Source organism: Ochotona curzoniae, unplaced genomic scaffold (genome assembly GCF_017591425.1).
Source record: "Ochotona curzoniae isolate NIBS_2020 unplaced genomic scaffold, NIBS_Ocur_1.0 scaffold_4505, whole genome shotgun sequence".
NCBI classification, from domain to species: domain Eukaryota; kingdom Metazoa; phylum Chordata; class Mammalia; order Lagomorpha; family Ochotonidae; genus Ochotona; species Ochotona curzoniae.
In genome coordinates, this window is record NW_024467118.1 from 36,998,009 (window position 1) to 37,022,964 (window position 24,956).

Genomic DNA, 24,956 nt, shown 5'->3' on the forward strand with positions numbered 1-24,956 from the left:
CATTATTATATAAAATGCTCAAACTTTAAAGGATTAATCCTCATTATCTTTGAGAATTATTTTGCTCAGCTGCTTAATCGACACTAGCATCTAAGAAATCGACTTGTGATTTACGTCTCTACCTAGCTGGTACTAACTGTTCCAACCTCTATAAACACTGACAGCCCAAGCACACGCACAAGGAAACACCACCCAGCTTTAAGTAGGGTTGTAGAGATATGGACAGTTAATCAACACCCTGCAAATACTCTTCTGTTTTGGCAACACTCAAAAGGCTAACTTCTAGAAAACTCAGCCTAATACATTATTCATGACTAGACAATGAATTCAACTTTCGAAGCAAATTATACAAACCTACACCACTTCATAAAGCCTTGCTATAAACTGCGAAGTAACCAAAAGTAGATGATTCACATGCTTTACAGAATATATTTTTCTTTTCAGATATGTTCATATAAAGATAGCAATCAACAATTTTAACACCGACAGGTTTGATTAGCAAGTGTTGCTCACGTAGGCATAATTATGTGGTCAATGCCCAGAGAGTGGTAACTACAATCACAACTGAACAATCTGTAAATTATATTGTGAGCTGTAAGCCCCCATCCACTGTTAAAACATGCCCTGTAATATACGGTGATTCCAAAAGAAACACAATCGCATGTGCCACCTCAATAGTTTCTCCAAACCTCCCAAGAGGAATATTTTTCTTTAACTGTTCTTCCTTCAAGTCTTTGGTCATATCCGTGTGAACAAATCCTAAAAAAAGAAATGATTATGCAGTTGAAAAGGTTACAGACTAAGATATCTGTTCCAATTAAAAATCAAAACGAATTTGTATTCCTGAGAATGTGTTATCAATAAATCTTGTGTAGGAATCACAAAGTTCTATTGACCATCATCCACTTTCACTCACTGACCATTTATAGACTACTGGCCCAAACCCAGGCAAAATGTGAGTAAATGGATACAAATATAAATAAAGCATGAATTAAATTTCATTCAAGGAATCCATAATTGATGACAGAAGAGTCACTTGCACACCCAGTAATTAGGTAAGCAAGCCTGGTATCTAGCCTTATAAAGGTAGATCCTACAAGGCACAAGACTCATGAACTTTCCTTGGGTGAGTACAGAAGAGTGAGAAGGTCAAAGGAAGAAGACAATCACAAGAACTGATGTGGCAATTTGGGAAAAGGTTAGTTCCACTTGCTGTAAGCTAGCTAACCATTAGACCAGTATTTCCAAAACATAAAAGAAAAAGCTTTATTGCCTATCAAATGATTATTCAGATACACATAGAAAATTCAAAATTTAAGAGGTTACTGTTACATATGATAAAGTTTGCAAACAACATGCTCTAAAGTTCCACAGTTTGAAAGGTGATAAAAACTAAAGGAAATTCTCAATTATTATAGATATATGCCAGGAAGAACTACATTTTTTAAAGATTTATTTGATTTGAAAGGCAGATTTGAGAGAAAAGAGAGACAAAGAGAGAGGTCTTCCATTTATTCGTTCAGTCCCCAAACACCCACAATGGCTGGAGCTGCATAAATCCAAAGCTTGAAGCCAGAAGCTGCTTCTTGATCTCCCACATTGAGTGCAGGGGCTGAAGAACTTGGACCATTTCCACTTTTTTCCCAGTCACATTAGCAGGAAGCTATACAGGAAGCAAGGCAGCTGGGAATTGAACTAGCATCCATATGGGATGCCAGTTCCACAGAGCAATGGATTATATAGGTGTCTTCAAGTCCCAGCTACTTGACTTTCCAATCCAGCTCCCTGTTAACAGCCCGAGAAAGCAGCAGAAGGCAGCCTAAGTACTTGTGCCTTGCAACCACAACTCAGAAGTTCCCAGCTTCGGATCTGCCCAGCTCCAGCCATTTCGGCCACTTGAGCAGTGAACCAGCAGATGGAATATCAATGTCTGACTCTCCCTCTTTCTCTGAGACACTGACTTTCAAATAAATACAAGCAACTCTTAAAAAAAATTTTTTTTCTAAGAAAAAGAAAATGGTGTTGGCACAGTGAGTAGAGCCGCCACTCATAATGCTTGCATCTTATATGGGTAACACCTGGTGTGCTGGCTCCTCTGCTTTCCTTCCAGCTCCCTACCAGTGGCCGTGACAAAGCAGCAGAAGATGGTCCAAGGATTTAAGCCCATGCCATGCACATGTGAAACCCCAAAGAAAACTCCCGCCTCCAACCAGGACATAGCAGCTATCTGAGAAGTTAACTAGTAGATGGAAAATCTGTCATCCTAACTCTAAATTTCAAGTAAATAAGCACATCTTTAAAAAGAAAAGCAAATGTTGATTGCACAAAATAATTAGGGAAAAAATTAGTCCAAGGGACAAACATTTGCATAATAGTTTAGATGTCATGCAGAAGAGCCGCGTCTTGTCTCAGAGTGCTGTGTTCAAACCCCTGATGTGCACTGTATCCCAGCTTAACACACACCTGGGATGGAGTAGGGAATACAGCAAGCAGTTGGATCACCACCACCTACTGTAAGACTCACACTGAGTTCCTACATCTTGGTTTCTGCCTGGTCCAGCCCCAGCCCTTATGGGCATCTGGGAAATAAATGATCAGATGAGAGATTTCTGTTTGCATGTTTCTTGGTGTGTTTCTCTGCCCTTCAAATAAGTAAGTGAAAATCTTAAAAAGTGTAAGGTCACGGGCCCGGCGCGGTGGCGCAAGTGGTTAAAGGTCCTCGCCTTGCACGCCCGGGATCCCATATGGGCGCCGGTTCTAATCCCGGCAGCCCCGCTTCCCTTCCAGCTCCCTGCCTGTGGCCTGGGAAAGCAGTGGAGGACGGCCCAAAGCTTTGGGAACCTGCACCCACGTGGGAGACCCAGAAGAGGCTCCTGGCTTCGGATCGGCATAGTATCGGCCCGTTGCGCTCACTTGGGGAGTGAATCATCAGACGGAAGATCTTCCTCTCTGTCTCTCCTCTCTGTATATCCGCCTTTCCAATGAAAAAATAATAAAAATAAATCTTTAAAAAAAAAAAAAAGTGTAAGGTCACAAAAAGCATATGAACTAAAAAGTTATAAATGATACATAAAGTAAAAGCTTATGTGTGATCTCAAAAATAATTTTCAAATTGGTTTATATTAAAATTCAATAATTTATAACTTCAATTAGAAATCAACCTAAATGTTCCTTCATTTAAAGTACAATGACAAATACGAACTTCACATTGAATAAAGAATTAATGTTAAAGCACGAGCATAGGAATTAAAAACACCCCACTTTAGAGTGTTGAAGCTCCAGCCCCAGCTTCACTCCTCACTCCAGCTACCCTTACGTGCACCCCAGGAAGCAGCACCTGATGGCTCCAGTGCCTAGGTACCTGCTACCCAAGTGGGAGACATGGATTCAATTTCTGGCTTTATCCTCGCTCACTCCTGGCTGGGGCAGGTACCTGAGGTGGAACAATTTAACTTTTCTTCATTTTAGGTTTTCCAATTGTTTTAATTTTGATTTTTAGGTTTTCAAACTTATAAATATCTAAAAAGCTTTCTTAAAAGTCGAATTAAAATTATCAGGTTTTTCTATAACAGTTAGTTTCATTAGAGAAAAGCTGGCAGTAAGCTGAAAGTCTTTCAATAAACAATACATTAAGCAGGTCAAGACAAATTCACAAAACATGCAGATATTTTAAAAGATGCTATTAAAGATGTTATATTTAAATCAATGAAAAATGTCACATAGATAGCCATTAATTCATTTATATCATTACTAAAAATAACTGAAAAAATATCTGCCAAAGTATTAACAATATTACAGACAGGATTATAGGTGATCTGGTAAATAGAACTACAAGTGATACTGTCTTCATGCTTTCACGCTGTTTCTAAATGCTTACAACAGACATACATTATTATTTTTTGTACTGATTACATTTTGTTTTGTTACACAGTTTCATAGGCTCTGGGATTCCCCTAACCTCTCCCGGTGCCCTCCCCCCATGGTGGATTCCGCCACCTTGTTGCAGTAATACAGTTCAAATCCACTCAATATTCTTTCATTGCAAGCATATGCCAAGCATAGAGTCCAGCATCTTACTGTCCAGATACATTCAACGGTTTCTTGGGGAGACCATCTCTGGTCTGAAGACTGAGCTGGCAGAATATTATCCCAACCACTTAAAAGCCCCAGCATAACATCAACAACAATTTACAACATTATGGAGTTAACTGACATGGTACTGAGTAACAATGTGTTTAAAAAAATGCAGGTTCTTAACCACATCCTGTGACTACCTTCATTGACATTTCAATTTTAGTTTATATACATCTGGCTTCTATCCACCTTAAAATGGCTATAGGATACTATTCAGCTGTCTCGTGTCTATTATCATTTTTGTATTTAGCAGTTTATACAGACATACATTATTTTTGTGTGCAGATAAGAAGTTACTGAAGAAATGCACAGTACCAACTTCAGATGGTCTGTAATGAGGATCTGGAGTAACAAAACCAGTTTTGTGTTATTTGTGTTTCACTCCGAAACTATAATGTAAAACAATCTACTATTGGAAAATATTCTTTTAAAAAAGTCATCAACATTCCCTTTCATCCTTAGAAATAATGAGATGGCCAGAAGGAATTCAAGATAAAAGGAGAAGCAGCTGACAAGAGACACTGAGACCTAGCCTCTGTAGAATTTCAAGTGAACTGTAATTCCAACTTCATTTACAGCAGACAGCCATAATCATCCGTAGGCAACTCAAACACCCCAAGACTACTCCCTCGTGACAGCCAGTTTCCTGGCTTTGCACACGCTTAACGTTCAAAGGTTCCTCAGAGAAGCCTAGAAAGAAAACTAACCTAACAGTTGTTATAAAAATTTAGATGGTTTTTAAAAATACGGTTATCTTCTCAAAGAGTTCATAACACAATCATTCTTTATTCCATCTTTAGGTATTTTTTAGGTCTGGCTAAACTGACATAAAATACTTCCCGCTAAATCCATATACTCTCAACAGAAAGGTCACAATTTAATCTAAGAAAAATATGTACACAATAAACTACCACAACCCAAAGAGTCTGCAATAAAGACCTTATGGCTATTCCAGGATCAAACTTACAACCAACTCTGATGGGTTATTCCAAAGGTCAGCATTTGGTGGCTTTAAAAAAATGAGTTGTTAACATGCATTAAACTTAATTCTACCCCCGAGTCAGGGAACACTATTAAAGCTGTGTCCTAGGGTCGGTGCAGTGACATAGCAAGCTAATCCTCAGCCTGCAGTGTGAGCATCCCACAGAGGTGCTGGTTCTAGTCCCAGCTGCTCCACTTCCAATCCAGCTTCTTGGTAATGGCCTGGGAAAGCAGCAAAGGATGGTCCACAGCCTTGGACCCATGCACGCATATGGAAGACTGGAAGAAGCTCATGGCTCCCAGCTTTAGTCTGTCCCAGCTCTGGTTCTCTGCAGCCATTTGGAGAGTGAATCAGCAAATGGAAGATTTTTCTGTCTCTCCCTCCTTCTCTAACTCTTTTAAACAAAATAAATCTTTTTAAAAATTTTTAAAAAGCTCTGCCCTAAAGAAAATTACATATTACCTAACACAGCATGGCTGTTCTGGCATCATAAAATGAATACAATACAATGAAAATGACAGATCAACAACACTAAAACCTGAAAAAGAAAACCATGGTTCAATTAAGTCATCTTCACAACTTCCTAAACTTCACTTAAAGTAAAAGTCCCTTGGTTCTTACACTGGGAGGTGTGTGGTTAAAATAGCTACAATTCCAAAACTACTTACGCCAATCTGAGTTTTAATCCAGCTGTGTGAAAAGAAATTGGCCTGTCCCTCTTCTAGATATTAGTTCTGATGTGTTTGTCCTCTTGGAAACAAAAGGGTAATGCATTAGAAGGCACTGTCACCCAGAACAAGGCATGAGCTACTAGAAGACAAACCAGAGACAAAGATATGGGCAGTAGGGAGTTCAAGGACAATTACGGTGAGATGGAAAGGCGAACTGTGACACAGAGACTGTGAAAGCAAGCACAATCACAGAAGCCATAACTTGGATCAGACGAAAGCCAACACCTTCAAGCCTCCTAAAGGGTTTGCATAATTACAGCCTGGATTCAGGTCTGCTATGCCCGTGTCTCTGTCAGGCCCGATTTTACAAGAGGGGAAGCCAGTATGAGTCCAGCATGATTACAACTCCAGAGCCGCAATCACTACTGTCAGCCACTCACTCTCCATGAAGACTCGCCTTCCACCTCTCAGGTCTGAAAGGTAAGGGTGCTATTTCATTAGAGGAGGCTAGACACAGCCTCTCCCAGACTCACGAATGGATACTTGGACAAACATGACCCTTGCAGGCCATCATTAAACCCCACAATAAATGCCTCAAAGTAGATCAGGTGTGACAGGTTGGGTTGAAAGCAAACAAACTCATACAAACATTGGTTTTCCCTGTTTGGTATTGGTGTTTGATATGGACCCAAGAACATATTCAAAGAGCCTTTCTCTCCATTTTTTTTAACAGACTTTGGTTTTACAATAATTTGGGGTTAATAAAAAAAATTGAACAGACGGCCAAGTTGCCAAATATCCCCTTATTGCACATACCCTAATTCCCCTATTAGTCATATTTACCTCAGTGTATTACATTTGTTACAATTTATGAACCAATATTAATGCAGTGCTGAGACAAGTCCATAATCTACCTCAGGTTTTAGGTTGTTACTTAGATTACCTCATTCTTTAGGTTATGGGTTTGAATAAATCCGTATCATGCATTCTTCATCACAGCAGCATACGGAATAGTCCTACTGGCCTAATCTATCTGTAGCCTTTCATGTATGTCTTCAGCATTCACATAAAAATGTTCCTGACGACACAATGTTGTAAGCTCTACCAAATGTCCTCGCCATTTTATCCAAAGCTCATGAACCACAAACATAAATAGGAGGGTACTTAAAATAGATTTTAAAAGATAAGTTTTGGTGCAGAAAAACTCTGGAAGCCATACACAGCTTTTGTCAATGCATGCCCCATGTGCTTCTTGCGGACTCCATGTTTAGTCCCAATGAGCTTGCTGCATTCAAGATTGTGGTTCTCTAACACATTGTCACAGACGGAGGAGGAGTATTAGCAGTTCTTAATCCCTCACACCAATCTTCGGACTTGCACTGCTTTCCAGTCTGTACTCTCACTCCTTGACTCCAAAGACTCTTTCCCCTATCTTCAATGTTTTGTGCAAAGTTCTAGAAATTAAACTCTCTTTTTACGAGGTATGTATTTACAGTGCCTTTCAAGCAGGGCTATACAAACTATAAACTACCAGTAGGTGCCACTGTGCAGTAAGTGATGTTTTTGCATCACTTGGACAATAGGAGGTTCCCGGCTCGCTATACAGTCATCACTCTTTAAATCAGGAAACAGAAAACTGAAATGACATGCACTCAACCAATTTGTAACAAAGAAATTTCTACTTCAGTCCTGAATACACGATAATCCAAGTATACTCTAAAAATATATACATAAACTCTCTAGGAACCAGGATACTCTTGTACATAAAAGTAAAGGGTTCATGTTCACTAAGAATTCTTATAACTCTGTATATGCTGCCTTTGGCCATCTCCAACTAGCTATTCAATGTAAATAAAGAACAACTCCTTGTTTCCATATTATTACTAGGCTTCTATTTTAGTTTTCAACATGCTTGTGTTAAGGAGAGACTTTGTATTTAAATAACACACCCGCATTTTAGTCTATCACCAGTAGTAACAATTGTGAGATGCAGCACCAGTGAATACAGTGATCAACTTAAATGCTCTGTCTCTAGCATATGGATCTATAAACAAGCAACTAAAACAATCCTAGACACTTTCTAAGGAAGAAACAAGGCTGTTGCCCAAAACCAGACCAACATTTTACCCAAAATAAATCTGCACATCTTGCATTTACAGTGGGAAGCAGAGTGAAAAATCAACTTTGTGCTCAGCAACACGTAAGAACACTTAAAATAATACCCACAGCCAAGTAGATGCCAAGCTTATGCAAGCACCTGTCACTACAATTTCATCCAAGTAGTAAACAAAAAAGCCCTCCAACTTAAAGAACGGGGAGAGGGTACCAAGGTATACAGGGCACCCTGCAAAAATAAATGCAGTGCTTCACTACTTATCAAAACTACAAGTGCATGTAACTTTTGAGCACTGACCGTTCCATTTCCAGGATTACACTGACACACTTGCCAATGTGCAAAATAATCCTATATTTTAACAGAAAAGATCAGAGACAACCCAAATACCAAGAGGCAGCAAGTGAAGAAGTAAATTGGCCTGGCTTTTTAAACAGGCATTGCTATCTCAGCCATTAAAAATTACCCAGCAGTCACAGACTCCATATGTTGTGATAGCATATATACATAATGACCCAAATAGATCTACAGAGACAGAGAGTTGGCAGAAGCTGGGATTGGAGAGAAATGGAAGTAAACTGAATGCCTTCAGGGATTTCTTTTAAGGATGACAAAGACATTCTAAAATTTGCTGTTGGGACACACATGTTGCCTAGCAATGCCACCACCATTTGGAAGACCTGTATCTCCTATTGGAACATTTGGGTGTGCAGTCCCAGCTCCACTCTTAACCTCAGGTTTATGCTACAGGTACCCTGGCTGGCAGTAGGGTACACCCCATATCATGCTACCGGTTCCCACCATACCATGGGAGTCCTGGGCATTTCAAGAGTGAACCAGTGGGCCCGGCGCAGTGGCACAGTGGTTAAGGTCCTCGCCTTGCACGCCCGGGATCCCATATGGGCACCGGTTCTAATCCCAGCAGCCCCGCTTCCCATCCAGCTCCCTGCCTGTGGCCTGGGAGAGCAGTCGAGGACGGCCCACAGCTTTGAGACCCTGCACCCGCGTGGGAGACCCGGAAGAGGCTCCTGGCTTCGGAGCAGCATAGCATTGGCCATTGCGCTCACTTGGGGAGTGAATCATCGGACGGAAGATCTTCCTCTCTGTCTCTCCTCTGTATATCCGCCTTTCCAATAAAAAAAATAATAAAAATAAATCTTTAAAAAAAAAAAAGAGTGAACCAGCAAAAGGAAAATCTCTCTCTGGGTCTTAAATTTAAACATACAGAAGTACGTGGCTACTTTACTGTGGTATGACAATTCTATAACTACAATAAAATGCCTGAATTATACATTTTAAATGAATGACTCATAAGGTTCGTGAGTTAGATTCTTATAAAACTGCAACTTTAACTCTTTTTGTATTTGAAAAAGAAATCATCCACCCACTAATGGGCAAGGAGCCACTCAATCTGGATTTTCAAAGCGACAAATATTTATGTCATTATAAGCTGCTTCCCAGTTTGTCTATTAACAGGAAGCTAGATCTGCAACAGAGGAGCTAGGACTTGAATCAGGCATACTGGTACCTGACATGGAGATTGCAACCAGCATTTTAACCAGTATGCCAGACGCCCTGATCCAATGGTCTCAAAAATCAAACAGTTCTTTAAAGAATATAAAGCAACCTTCATGCAAAATTAAGATCAACAGCCCTTTCAATACTGTTTTTGCTACATCTGATAGGTTTTGCTATTTCTTGGTTTTAGTTTCATTTCTTTAAAAAAAAAACTGTCTTCTTATTTCATTACTTCACTGACTCATAGGTCATACAGTAGCATCGTTTTCCTCAATAAGTTTTTTTTTTCATTTCTTTAGCAACACATTGCTCATTCAGTAGCATGTTATTCAACTTGATGTGGTTGTACATTTCATATTTTTCTTCCTGTTGATTTTGTTTTATGGCTTTTCATTTAACAGGATGCACAGTAATTGTGTAATAGGAACTATCATGTCCAGATGTGAAGATACAATGCAGTATACATCTCTACTTCCACAGTAAAGATGGATTCCCAGTGACACTGTTAAATGTATCTTGACAATAGGATGCTGGACTCTCTGCCATTGTCCATGCCCGCAATGTCAGGATATGCTTGAACAAGAGAATGATGGACTCAGGGACTATTCATGAAGGACTATATTACTACTGTAGTATGGGGAAATTGGGGGGTGTGGGGGTGGAGGTTTTGGGAGAGAACAGGGAAATCTCAGAACCTATGGAACTGTATCAAAACATTTTTTTAAAAAGAACAGGAAATTATCTCCAAGACATATTATTCTATGAATAAAACAAGGTACAGCACATTACGATAGTCTGATATAAGGTGTATTTTCTGATATATACTTGTATACACATACACACACTATTACCTTATATATGAACTACAGAACTTATTAATAATGGTTGCTATTAATGAAAGTAGCCAGATGTCTAAAAGAGAGAATGTTTCACTTTATGCCTTTTGTAACTTACAAATTCATACACTATATATTATTTATTCAAAACATACATATTTTAAGGGCAATATGTCCATTACTGGTTCAATTCATGAAATACTTTTTCCCATGTTTAATATTTTCTAATCAGTAAGATTTATGCTGAGAAGTTTATATTAAAAGTATAAGTTAAAGACCCCTTATTCAAAATGCTTCAGTTCAGAAGCTTTTCAGAATTCGGAGTTTTTGAAACAGTCACACAGATTTGTAAGCAATCCCCAAACCTGAAATCCAAAATGCTCCAAATTCCAAATTTTTTAAAAAATTAGTTTATTCAAAATGTAGAATGACAGGGGATAGGGGATAGAAAGATTTCCTATCCACTGATTCACTCCCCAAATGTCCACAAGAGCCAGGCCAAAGCCAGGAGGTAAGAACTCCAATCAGTCTCCAGCTAGACAGCAGGGACACAAATACTGGGGCCATCACCCTTGCCTTCCCAGGCACAACAGCAGAATATCTGGCCGAAGCGAAGCGGAGGAGCTGCATTCCAACCAGCCCTGCAGTATGGAAGTGAGTGTCCTAAGCCATAGCTTAAAACACTGCAACCCTACTCACGTTCCCCCAATCCAAAACGTTTTGATCTTGTCAGCACTCACAAAGCTTCAGACGTACAAGTATTTCAAACTCTGGATTTGGGGATTAGGGATGCTCTACTTGTAATACCAAAGCTTGCTAACTAATCACCTTTAAAAGTAATCAATAATATTAAGCAGAGCATTAATGATTATTTGACATCCAAAGAAATAGAGAACAGGAGCACATTCCCACATTCTAGTTTGTTTCCCAAATGCCCACAATAAGAACTAAGCCAAACTCAGGGAACTCAAACCAGGTTTCCCACATGGGTGATAAGGGACTCAATTATTTGAGCCACTGCCACTGCCCCAAGACTCTGAATAAGCAGAAAGCTGGAGTCAGGAGCTAGAGGAAGGCATCGAAGCTGGACACTCCAAGACTCAAGTGTCTCACTGCTAGTTAAGCACATGCCCCGACAGCCTCTATTGTCTGCTTTGTTCCTTGCTGCTCCTTGTAATTCACTTAACTGTTCTCCTTATGAAGCCTCCATTTGAGGGTAACCAAAAAACTATGTATCTGTTACCTATGTTAGGTGTTCGAAGGCTGGTGAACAATCTGACCAAAATTGCATTTTAAAATAGGGTTAATAAATAATCCACTGAATTAACTTGATTCTTCAATTTCAGCTTATACATTCCTTCTGACTGATGGAAACCTGCTTGGTACATAAGCAGAGTGACACAATAAAGGTCATCCTATGCAATGGTCACATTTTAACAAGGTTTTTTTGTTTTTGGGTTTTTTTAAAGTATTTATTTATTTTAAAGACAAAGTTATAAAGAAAGAGGAATAGAGATCTTCCAACCTCTAGTTCACTCCCCATATGGAGGGCCTAAGCACTTGGGCCATGTCCCCTCTGCTTTCCCAGGCATGTGAGCAAGCAGCTGGACCTGAAATGGAGTAACTGCGACCTTTTTCCATCAGTGCTCATATGAACTACTTTGTCACAATCAGCAGTTTAACTTGCAACAGTAAAAGATTTTTATCTAATGCATAAATTGCACTGGAAAATCTCTTTAAGAAAAGCCATATCACACTATAGTAACGTTCTTATTAAAGTTTTCCTTTATATTAACTTGGTTCCTACCATTTAGCCCTTGGCCCTGACAACTAAGAGTGTTTTCTCTTTGGCATCTGCACCGCACCTGGTATGCACCTCTACTTCACATTCATCACATGACACTACAACTCTGTTTAAGTCTATCGCTCCCACTATGCTTCGCTTCATGGCAGAAATAGCTTACTCCTTCTTACGTCTGGGACTCAACACAGCCCTCCTACACTTCTGGAATACAGGAGATACTCCAGAAAGTTTGCTACATGACTTACTATGACTCAGGAAAACTCCTCCTAAACCATTCAGATTTTAAATCACCACGAACTACTCTTGATTACCCGCACTATTCCACTCCTAAACAAAAAGGAAGCAAATATGTGGGGTACCAAATCATAAATGTCATTTCACACACAGCTAATCTAACACCAACAGCAATAAGCTTTTATAAAGCATATGCAAACAAAAAGCAATGGCAAGATTTTTTCCAGAAAAAAAACAACAAAAACAAAATTAGCTGTATGTAAACTACACTCATGTATCAAGCGTTCATAGAGTGACTTGTGCTGGTCTTTGCACGTAAACAACAAATTGCAATGAAGGCACCCAGAGCAAAAGAGTTGGCGGGACATCTTTTAATTCCCTGAGACCGGCTGGCTCAGTATCAGCACCAAATAAAATCCCAACTCCAGAGCCCAAGCAAAAGTCACTAGTGACTTTAAAAGGGAATGTGACTAAGGTCTGCTTTAGCCCACTCTTTCTTACAACCAAGTAGTGAACCAAGTTAAATTTTTCTTACATACCTGGTTAATTCCTGAAAACTATATATAAGCTGGCATACAATTCTATGGCTAACTGGCAGAGGTATACATAAACAATTTATTAAAACATCAAGTAAATGCCAAATAAAACATCTAGCACATCAGTTAATGAGTGCTGACATAGATTAGAATTTTAACAATTTTAACGACCCTCTTTGCCAATACAGTCAGTTTTATCAACTAGTCAAAAGGCAAACATAGTCATGCACCACATAAGGACATTTAGGACACTGGTGGGTAATGTAAACGGCAGTGGTCCCAAAATCCTGCGTCACCTTAGTGCATGTAAGCACAGTGTGTCATGTTCACATATCGCACAATCGCCTCATGTTGTTTCTCAGAGTGAATCCCATTGCTAAGGGATACCTGACTGCAATTACAAAGGTAAAAGGTTTTGTAAGGTTCCATAGAGTTTAACCAGATCATGCAGGAGGGGAAAAAAAAAAAACACAGAAATCCAGGGCTCTGAATGCTACAGAATCCAAGGCAGCAAAATCTCCATTATTCCTTCAAAGGAAATGAAGCAACAAAAGCTTTTAGTGAGACTGCTGCCGCAAAATGGCTGGGCAATCTTGAGAAAGTCACTCTGAATCCCAGATATTGGTTTTCTAAACTGCAAATAACTGGAATACATTATCTATAAGATCTTCTATATCTTTAGTCATTTCATACATTAGTGAAATTTTTAAGGAAAAGGTTTTGCACACAACAAAATGTACAAAGAACTTCTTTTCTAGTCACCAGTTCATTATTTGATTCTGCACAATCACATCTGAACTATTTTACATAGTTAATCAATGACTATCAAGCAATGGGCCGATTCACAGCTTTCTTCCACATAAACCAAAAATCTTAATCAGTAGAGCTTTTGAGTAAGTTTTCACTAACCTGGTGCAACTACGTTCACTCTAATTTTCTTTCTCGCTACCTCCTTGGCAAGAGCACGTGAAAATCCGACCAATCCTCCTTTACTGGCACTGTACACAGACTGGCCAGAATTGCCTTTTAATCCAATAATACTTCCTAGAGGGAGAAAAAAGAAGATTCAACTCAATTAATTAACGAGGTTCCTCGAAAATTCACACAATATATAAAGTCAAACAAAAAAACGTATTTACTAAACATAGGAACTCTTACCATGGTCAGTTGGGTAACAAAACTCAACAGTCCCAGTCTGCTCTAAATACTAACAGAAAAATAAGATTTTGAAAAATAAAACCTGATATAAACTCGTAAGTTTTGAGTTTATAAGTTTATAAATTTTGAGGCTTACAAACTGACCCACTAAGTGAAAGAGACCAACTCTACCCTGAAGAGGTGACACAAAATGAATTCCATCGTGTTTATAAGGGTTTCCTGAGGAAAGAAGCTAAAGCCAGAAAAAGCCTAAGGATGATGAATTTCATGATTCTACAGCAAGGCGTAAGCATTCACTTCCACATTTAAGAAAAATAGTTCATTTGAAGGTACTGTTAATCTAAATTAATATAGTTTCAATTATAAACATTCTGTAAAAGCTCAATTTCATTACTTTCCATGATGTACTGCAACTTTTACTGCTTACTACAGATTTTTAAGAGACTTCATTTAATGAGTATGTAAGAATAATTTATAATTCAAATATCAGCTATATGCAAATAATGCCTGCAAAACAGAAGTACAGAAGTAATTTTCTGCACCACTGACTGGTACTTACAAGAATTAATCACAAGCCTCATAAAAATTAAGAAATTTAGAAAAACATTCCACTTTTATTATAATCAGAGTCAAATATTACATATTTACCTATATCATGCACTGTAAACTGGTTAACGGTGAAGGCAGAAAACCAAGACAAGACACTGGTCTGAGGAAATGCAGGTGGAAAAAGAAAGGGTATTTACAAGAAATAGAAACACAGAGAGCATTTTTAAAAAGAGAAACAGAACAAACAAAAAAATTCAGTTCATGCTATGCGCTTATCATTCATTTGGTCAAAAAGCAAAAAACCCTGAAACATCAATGAAATTTCTAGCAATGTGCAATTTTTTTTCCGTAATCATATTCTCATGATTTATTTATATGCTTTTATTTACTTCCAGTGCATTTTTAAAGGTTTTACATACATCCAAAGAGCCGACATGAGTTTCTTAAACATATCTAAAGGGATGTTGTAGAATTAAATAAATTTGAATGTTACCAGGTGAGAGATATACGCCTATTTTGTTAGAAGCCAAAGGTTGGGCCCAGCGCAGTAGCTTATCAGCTAAAGTCCTCACCTTGCACACTCCAGGATCCCATATGGGTGCTGGTTCATGTCCCAGCCGCTCCATTTCCCATCCAGTTCCTTGCCTATGGCCTGGGAAAGCAGCTGAGGGCAGTGCAAAGCCTTGGGACCTTGCACCCACGTGGGAGACCCAGAGGAGGCTCCTGGCTCTGGATCAGCTCAGGACCAGCTGTTGTGGCCACTTGGGGAGTACACCAGCAGACAGCAGATCTTTCTGTCTCTCCTTTCTATATATCTGCCTTTCCAATAAACAAACAAAAAAATCTTAAGGAAAAAAAAAAAGCCAAAGGCCAACTCATTCATTAATCCATTTGAAAAAAATATCTGTAATTAATGTCTATTTTCAACTATTTAAAAAAACAAAGCAAGAGAGACAGTCACTTTCCATCCGATGGTTCATACTCCAAATTACTATAGTAACCAGAGCTGAGCCAGGCTGAAGCTAACAGCCAGAAACTCCATCCAGGACTCTCAAGTGGATGGCAGGAATCCATACTAATGTACTCAATGGCATATTTAAGTACTGCTGTTCCCAGTCATGTGAGCAGAAAGCTGGATGGGAAGCACAGCAACTGGGACTTGAACCACTATGGGAAATATGCAGGACAAGTGCTGGCTTAGTAACTACCATGGCACTTGCCTCATCCCTCACATTGTTAAAACATCACTGTCAGGCTACTCCCACTGGAGACCGTGAGCTGGGATGGGGGCAGGCCAGACTAGGCAGGGCCACAACACCTGTGGGCCTCATGTGGATTAGATCAGGGAAAAGCCATGCATGAGATCAGAAGAGGATGTGGGACGGACTGGACTAGTCTGCTACACACAATGGCAAACCAGGGCAGGGGGCAGACCTGGTGGGGGTTATTGTGGGTCGCTCCGACTAGGCTGCAGCTCACACTGGTTTTGTGAGGGCCGAGTATGTGCTGGGCAGAACCAGCCTGGACTGCGGCACCCAAACAGAACCAACCCAGGAACTGCAACCACCAGCTGATTGGGGCAATGGACTGTGGCGGGCTCTGTACTTGCTAGTACATACAAGAATCTGGTCTGGGAACAGCTCAAAGTTTCTTTGGGGATCCCCCAATCGAGCTTCTGGACTCAGAACCCCAACCATGAAAAGACAGAGGACAGAACAAGTCCATCAACCACCTCAGCCATATGTTGGCAATGAAAAACAGGGCAAACGGAGACTCTATGATGGACTATGTCAATAAGTGGATTCTTCAACGACCTCATCATGCTTGGACTGGTGAGATTGGCAACAATGATAACTGTTAAATTATCAATACCACTTGAGCAAGACCCTGGGAACATGCGCCACATCAGGGACCTGGGGCGGATGGGAGACTGGGTGGGGCTTCTCACATCAGATATATTAAGGAAACAATATGGAACTGTCTTACCCATCTTCCTGTAGCGCTTGAACCTTTTTACCCTAACTATGTAAAGACTGTAAAAAACATTTTTTTAATAAAAATAAGAAAAAGATAATACAAGGAAAAAACCATCAATGTCAGGGATGTCACTGTGGCGTATCATGCTAAGCCTCCATCAGCCTCCCATACGGGTGCCAGTTCAGGTCCTGGCAGCTCCACTTCCATTCGAGTTCCCTGCTAAAGGGCAGGCAGGCAGTGGGACAGGGTCCTCTGCATCCACATGCGACATGCAGAAGCTCCTGGTTCTTTGCGACATACTTTCCAGTTCCAGCCACTGTAGTCCTATGGAAAATGAACTAGTGGATAGATCTCTCGCTCTCTATCTCTCCTTCTATTTCTGCTTTTCAAATGAAAACAAATCTTTTAAAAATAATAATAATAATGTCAAAAATGTTGCAGAAGCTGCCATCTGCCCCATCAGCACCCCTTGTGGACACCAGTTCTTGTTGCGACTGCTCCTCTTTGGATTTAGTATGCTAAGAATGGCCAGGCAAAGCAGTGGAAGGCAAGGAGGACACCGCTGCCTTCTTAGTTTCAGACCAGCCCAATATTAGCCATTGTGGCCATCTGGGGAATGAGCCAGCCTCTCTCTCTAATTCTTTCTAAATTTTTTGAAAGTTCTAATAGCATCTTAATTCATCAGCACAGTTTTCTTTTCTCATTTTCAAAACTAAAAACATCAGATTTTGCGTGGAAAGCCACTTCCTGTATTAAGAAAAAAAAATGAGGTTATCTACTTTAATGGAGTAACATTTTCATTTTGTGGCCTTTTTAATGTGTAGTCACTTAAAAAACGGATTGTGTGACACTACTTTGATATTAACAAAGTAAAGTCAGATTTCATTCAGGTCACTGTGCCTTTTAAGTTCCACAGTATGTACTCCATGGTTTCTCAAACTCATGAGGCAGATAAACTGGAGTAGTATATATTCACAACTATTCTAAAAAAAAAAAAAACTCAGTTAATTTTCCTTGAAACCTTTGCATGACTATAAACATGCATACATTCATGCGTGGCTGTAAACATTGCTCTTTATCCTCTATTATCTACAATTTTTTTAAGATTTACTTATTTTTATTGCAAAGTCAGACATAAAGACAGGAGGAGAGACAGAGAGGATGATCTTCCATCCCTTGATTCACCCCCCAAGTGGCCGCAATGGCCAGTGCTGAGCCAATCTGAAGCCAGAAACCAGGAGCTCTTCCAAGTCCCCATGCAGGGTCCCAAGGCTTTGGGCCACCTTTGACTGCTTTCTCAGGCCACAAGTAGGGAACTGGATGGGAAGCAGGGCTGCCAGAACATGAACTGGTGACCATATGGGATCCCGACACATATAAGACAAGGACTTTAGCTGCTAGGCCACCATGCCAGGCCCTACTGTCTACACTTTATGATTTTAAGTTCTTTATACACATTTCTAACATTATGGTTTCAAATAAAGATACAGATGTCTAACTTCTCTTGAAAAATCAAGACTGCTGGCACAATTGGGACCATGCTAATATGCAATGATAATATCCCGGCCTCAATAGTGCTGGCCTCTCCCACTGTACAAGTCCTGGATGGAGTTTCTGGCTGTTAGCTTCAGCCTGGCTCAGCTCTGGTTATTACAGTAATTTGGAGTATGAGCCATTGGATGGAAAATGACTGTCTCTCTTGCTTTTCTCATATAGCACGTGGCCAGCACTGTCACTTTTCTAGGATGTGATGGTGTCAACTCACTTATCATTTGTCTCACCTCTTCAAGGATGTGAATACATGGTCATGTTTTATTCATTAAACAGTTCATTAAATCTTTTTCCATCGCTTCTTGGCCTTTTGGCTACATTGTTTTACACAGATAAATACAAAGATTAATTCCTTTCGAGTTTCTTACCTTAGTAACCTCCCAGTAAGTGAATTAAAAACTGTACAGCACTGAAGGATTATCAGCAACACAGAGAGGGGAACTACTCACCTACATTGACGATGGACCCTCCCTGCTTCTGAATCATGGCCTTCATGGCAGCTCTGCACGTCAGCATGGAGCCCAAGAGGTTGGTATGAAGCTGCAACACTAGGTCTTCAGTTTTTGTTCTTACTAAAAGACCATCCCTTCAAACACAAAGAAAAAGTGACATATAAATGAGATGTTTAAACAAAGAAGAAATCTAGACTATAGGATTCTACCCAAAAATGGAGTCTAAGATGTGCTTTCCAGCTTTGTAAGACTATCTAGGGGTCCCGTTTGCAACTCGGCTTGAGAACCACTAACAACCTAGGACCAGGAAATGATCCAGCCAGAAAGCACATGGACACCCCCTCTAGCCACGGGAGCAAGTTTTGCTGACTGTGAAAGTACACCACAGAAACAAAACAGCTAAGCCTGCACAACTGCCATGGTGAGACCTGGTCAGCAAGACAACTAGGATTACTCTGAATATTTTCTCAGAGTAAATTGATCTTGCAAAAAATACTCTGGACTCCCTCACTGTTGGGTTCATAAACTGTCAGAACCTACAGTGACAGAACTCAGCACAGTGACTGCCCTTAAGAAGGTATTAAGTTAGAAATCAAGACAACCTTCTCAGTGCTGGGAAAGCCCTGCCATGTGTAGGTGGCAGGTGACTGCAGTCCTAAAAACTGATCAAACCGATTAAACACTTCCTTTCTAACACAGTATCTTAGAAACAATATTATGGATTCTCCAAGTGTTAAAATGTGTGGCTTTTCTTTCAGTTACAAGTAAAACAACATAGCTAGCGCGTAAATATATACTCCACAAAGATCTACTTGGAAAAAAAGAAAAAAAGACATTGGAATTGTGCTGAAATTTGTGACCAACCTGTTAATTCCAGCAGCATTCACCAAGAAATTTACTTGACCTAAGTGTCTCTCCATCTCTTCAAAGGCATGTTGAACATCACGTTCCTTAGCAACATCACAGCTTAGTGCCAAGTGTTCTCCTACAAAACAGTTAAATCACAATCACAGATAAATTACACCTTTCATTTTAAATTCACTCAGTACATTAAACATGCTCTATCCTGTGAGCTTGTACCCAAGTGATAAAAGCATGTAAAGACGAGGCACGTGCTCCCACAAAGAAGCTAGCCTGGGGCAGTGGTGGACAAAGGAAATAAAGTAATATTACACAAGTTCATTTAGAAAAATTTATTTTTCTTTGAAAGGCAGAGTTTCAGAGAGAAGAAAAGCCAGAGAAAGGTCTTTCATCTGCTGATGTGCTCCTCAAATGGCCACAATGGCCAGAGCTGAGAGGAGCTGAGCTGCTCTGAAGGCAGGAGCTTCCTCCAAGTGTCCCATGTGAGTACAAAGATACAAGGGCTTGGACCACCCTCTGCTGCCTTCTCAGGCCATTACCAGAGAGCTGGATCAGAAGTGGAGCACCTTAGACTAGAACCAGCGCACACTCTGAATGCTGGCCCTGCAGACAGAGGCCTAACCTACTATGCCATAACACCAGCCCCAACATTTCACAAAACGGGAAGCGGAGCCTTTTTCCACTTTACAACACTTTGCAAAATATATCTAACATTTACGGCTTTAACAGGGAACCCATGCTACCCAATTCAATAATTCTGGGGACCTGGACTTTTTATTGTTTTTGAAATCCAATTTTGTTAGAATTTTTGTTATTGTTTGGTTGATTTCTTTTGTCCTAAGTGTGAATTCCAGAGTTTCTCCCTGTGTTTTAAGTGCTACAAATCCACAATGGCACACACAGCGAATATTACTCAGGTCCAACAACAAGGGAGAGGAGACAACACAGGAATTTGTTGAAAAAAAAAAAGCAAAAAAGGTGCTCCTGAACTACAGTGTGGTTACATCTGGATACACAGAAAATATCTTGAGTTGAAAACATACATTCCACCCAACCTACTGAATATCACTGCTTAGTGACACGGTATACTGCTTTACGTTCTCACGCCCACAAAGCCAGCTGGTATCTGTCACTGGCCACCGATGAGAGTATGCTAGCATCTACGACAGCCCCGGAAGAAGTGCAAATGCAAACCGAATGAGAGTTGCTTTCTCACCACTTATTTCAGATTTATCCTTTCTTTTTTATTGGAAAGGCAGATTTACAGAGAGATGCAGACAAAGAAAGATCCTCCATGCTCTGGCTCACCCCCCAAGTGGCCACAAGGGCCAGCGCTGTGCTGATCCGAAGCCAGGAGCTTCTTTTAGCTCTCCCATGCTGGCACAGGGTCCCAAGACTTTGGGCCGTCCTCTACTGCTTTCCCAGACCACAAGCAGGGAGCTCGATGGGAAGTGGAGCAGCTGGGACACAAATGGGCTGGGGTCCCGGTGGCTGCAAGGCAAGGATTCAACCACTAGGCTAATGCATCAGGTCCACCACTTTGTTTTTTAAAAAGTCAAATACAGGAGTATTTGTCCTCTAAGATGTAGAATTTGGGAGCTGCTGTTGTGGTGTTTCAACCGAAGCAGCCATCCAAGATGTCAGCATCCTATATGGATGTTGGTTCAAGTCGGGCTGTTCCACTTCCAATCCAACTCCCTACCAATGTACCTGGGAAAGCAGAAGATGGCCAGGGTACTTGGGCAGCTGTACCCATGTGAGGCCTGAATGGCATCCTGGCCCCTCCCTGATCATTGCCACCATTTGGGAAGTGAGACAGCGACAAAGATATCTGTATCTCCCTCCCTCCCTCTGGAACCCCATCTTGCAGACAAGAGTTCCAGTGACTCTACTTCCAATTCAACCCCCTAATAACGCACCTGGAAAAACAGCAGAAAATGGCCCAAGTGCTTGTTTGGTTCCTTACACCCACGTGGGAGACCCAGAGCAAGCTGCTGGCTTTGGACAAGCCCAGCTCCAGCCACTGTGGTCAGCTGGGAGAATGAACCAGCAGATGGAAGATCTGTCTCTCCCTTTTTTCTCTGTAACTAAGCCTTTCAATCAATCCTTTTTAAAACCCAGATAGATTTTTTTTTTGTAAACACAGATTTTTTTTTAAAAAAGCTAAAATAACTGATTTCCCACCTGAACTTGCCTTGTTCACGCTATCATTACTTTCTCCAGCCTCTGGCAATACAAATCACCTGGGAAAGCAAACGTTCTAGGTAAAACACAGCACACATGCGTCAAGGAAATGAAAGGCCCCATAGCATCACTCCAGGCTTTCGTCCAAGGACCTGCTGCACCCACACACCCCTCTGCAAGCTGAGCAAAGAGTTTAACCCAGTGGAACACACAGATGGCTCGGAGTGCCCAGGAACAAGCACTGCTTTCTCTCTTTCGTCAGAATGACAATGAACACGAGTTCAAGCAGCGTCCATGAAATCAACGATGCTATTTTAAAAGTGGCAGCCAGGAGAAGGGATAGCCAACACAACAGCCCCTTGCACTGCCAGCATCCCACATGAGAGGGTCACTTTGAATCCCAGCTAGGCATTCAGCTACCTGCCCCATACCCAGCAGACAGACCAAGTTCTTGGATCGTGCTGCCAGTGTGGGAGACCGCCACAGAGCGTCTAGCTCACACCTGGCCCAGTTCTTGTTAAAAGCATTTGAGGGGACTGAACCAACAGATGGAAGATCTGCCGCTCTGCCACTTAAATAACCTTTTAAAAACTAAAAGTAGCAGCCACAAAAACACATTCCTAGACCTTTATTCTCCTCACTGACAGTAAACATTCATATTTTTGTCCATTACAGTAGCAAAAATACAGCATCAGCTCAGCATCTTTCCAACAACAATTTCTCTATCAAGAGTTGGAAATTCGCAGAACCATGACTGATTCATTGCTATTAGGCAAGACTGAAGTTCAGAGGCAACGTAACAATTGCGCAAAACAACTTCGCTTGCAAAACTGAGTAAAACAATGTTGTAACTTAATAAACTTTAAGGATGTGATCAACCTGGCCAGGTTTAACTCAAAACTGGCTGGGACTCAAAAGCAGTTTCTCTTTGAAACCCAGCTTTGTGCGTTAGCAAAAACAGCCCTCAGCAACACTTCGGTGTGCTGTCTACACCTTCCCGCCTACCTTTCCTGCCGGATCTCCATCCCGCCCAGGCCCGTAGCCCAGGGCGCGGGAGCAAGTTCTTTCCCTCCCCTACCACATAAGGAGCTATTAAGTGGAGAGGCTCCCCTCCCAGACGCCAAAACAAAGCCGCTTCTCACGACTTGCACCAGCCGCAGGAAGGTGGGTGCTTATTAGTGGGGCCCCACAGGACTGCAAGGTCTCAAAAGAAGCCCCAAGGGCTCGGGCCTGTGCGGGGGGCGGCGACCGTGCAGCCAGGTGCAGGGAGGCCGGCACTTCCACCCGGGGAGACACCTGTGCGCCCCGCGTCCACGCCAGCTGGGTACCTACCGCCGAGCTCCCCGGCGGTGGCTTTGGCCACTTCCAGGTTTCTGGCGATGATAGCCAGTCGGTAGCCCTTGCGGGCCATTAACTGAGCCACCGCCTTGCCAATACCCCGCGAGCCCCCAAAAATCGCACACACTTTGTTCATCTTGGACTCGGCAGTCGCCAACTCGGGACGAAGGAGAGCCAGGAAAATGGCGACCCCTTTCAGGTCCTCTGAGTTTGTTTGTTTTTAACAACCACTGTCCGCCAAACTTTACAATGACCACGCAGCTACAAAGACGCTCCCGACACCTTTAGGCGCCCTGACGATAAGCAAGCCCAGGACGGGCAAGACAAGCTCACGCGGGAACGTACGGACCGCGCGTCGACGTCAGCACGCACGGACTCCTGGCGGCTGCCCCCTAGGAGAACCCATGCAGGACCGACCCGGGATGCCTCGCTGCATGCTGGGACTTGTAGTCTCGACGCAGGCAAGCAGGGCGCGTGCGCACTCGCCTCACATTCCTTCCTCGAATCTGGGAGACAGGGGTTAGGGGTTGGAATTGAATTCGGGTGACCTGTTCTCCAGGTTGGTTAAAACTAGCAAGATTCTCAAGCCGGGATGGGTCGAGCGCTGTAATTAGCACACCCTTTATACACTGATGGGCGTGGGCTCGTTGGAATTGCTATGTCTACCTTTCACCCAAATTTTGTCTGGCTGCAAACTTAAGGTCCAACTTGTTAAAGGAGTGTCAGACCCATACAGACACACCTGTCCTACCGGTTCCTCGGTCAAGTGACTGCAGAGACTCGGTCAAGAGACTGCAGAGCCTCTTTCGTCTCCTGCATCCACCTTGAAGGACAAATTTGAATGGTGTGTCTAGCAGCACCAGGTAGGAACTCCAAGATTATTTACTGGATGAATAGCCTTACTTGCAAGGAGGATTTCAAAAGCTTAGGTTGCAGGACTGGCACAAGGGCTCAACTAGCTAATCCTCCTTGCAGCTCCAGGATCCCATATGGGCATCGGTTCCTGTCCCAGATGCTCCACTTCCCATCCAGCTCCTTACTTGTGGCCTGGGAAAGCAGTGGAGGATGGCGCAAAACCTTGGGACCCTGTACCTGCATGGGAGACCCAGAAGAAGCTCCTGGTTTTGGATTGGCTCAGCTCCTTCCATTGTGGCCACTTGGGAAGTGAACCAACAGGTAGAAAATCTCTCTGTTTCCCCTTCTCTCTGTAAATCAACCTTTCCAATAAAAGTAAGTACATCTTTAAAAAAAAAACAGTTTAGGTTATTGCATGTAGACAATTAGATGAATTCCTACAATTCTAAATAAGATGTGCTCTGAAAATTAAGCAGTTGAAAGCTGAGCATTGTGTTAAAATGAACTATAAATGCAGAACAGAAGCAAAGCTTAATACAATAGCTTATCCCCAAATAGTCATTTCCCCTAAAAAAAAAAATCCATAACTTAAGGCAGCAGGCCTAATACACGCAAAACACTAGGGAACACCTCAAACTCATACTTACAAGGATAAAAATTATATTAACGTAAGAATCGAGACAAAGTAAGTTGGTGAAGAAAAGTTAGATTTGAGGGTTGGATGAGGTTAAGAAAAAATCGAAAGCAAGAGCAGAAAGATCATAAGGAAATCATAAGGAAAAAAGGCATTAGGTTTAAATGATTTGGTTTTCATTCCAACTTGGTTTGAAAAGGATATGAAATGGCTGTGCACGAGTAAGTGATTGTAAAACAAAGAGGACTGTTCTTACTCTCCTCCTTCCCCACAACCTTAACTCTCCAGTGGGATCAGTGAGAAACCTCATGCAAAGAAAGTCATGCTTGGAGAACTTACCCAAAGATACTTCCACACTTGAGCTTTCTAGTCACCAAAAGTAAGAAAACAGATATTTACAAAGAGTGATTTCTGAAAGAGCCACAGGTTCTATTTGTACAACAAAGGGTACTTCCTTTAAGAAGCGGGGTGGGGACAGCGATTGGGGACATCCAAGCTCTGGGTCTGAGCACTGACTCAGTTCCTCACTCTAGCTTCCAGGCTCCCAGCTTCCACGTGGCCCAGTCCCA

At 41.5% G+C, this 24,956-nt stretch overlaps 1 protein-coding gene across 1 annotated transcript; it reads right to left on the minus strand.

The window, feature by feature from the left end:
• Nucleotides 1-378: 378 nt before the first annotated feature.
• On the minus strand, nucleotides 379-23,248 carry CBR4 (carbonyl reductase 4). The gene is made up of 5 exons (XM_040965795.1): nucleotides 22,893-23,248; nucleotides 19,380-19,500; nucleotides 18,513-18,649; nucleotides 13,738-13,872; nucleotides 379-759 (listed from the first exon to the last, which is right to left on the minus strand). The coding sequence occupies exons 1-5, from the start codon at nucleotides 23,032-23,034 to the stop codon at nucleotides 581-583; spliced, it is 714 nt and encodes a 237-aa protein (XP_040821729.1). The 5' UTR covers nucleotides 23,035-23,248; the 3' UTR covers nucleotides 379-580.
• Nucleotides 23,249-24,956: the final 1,708 nt, after the last annotated feature.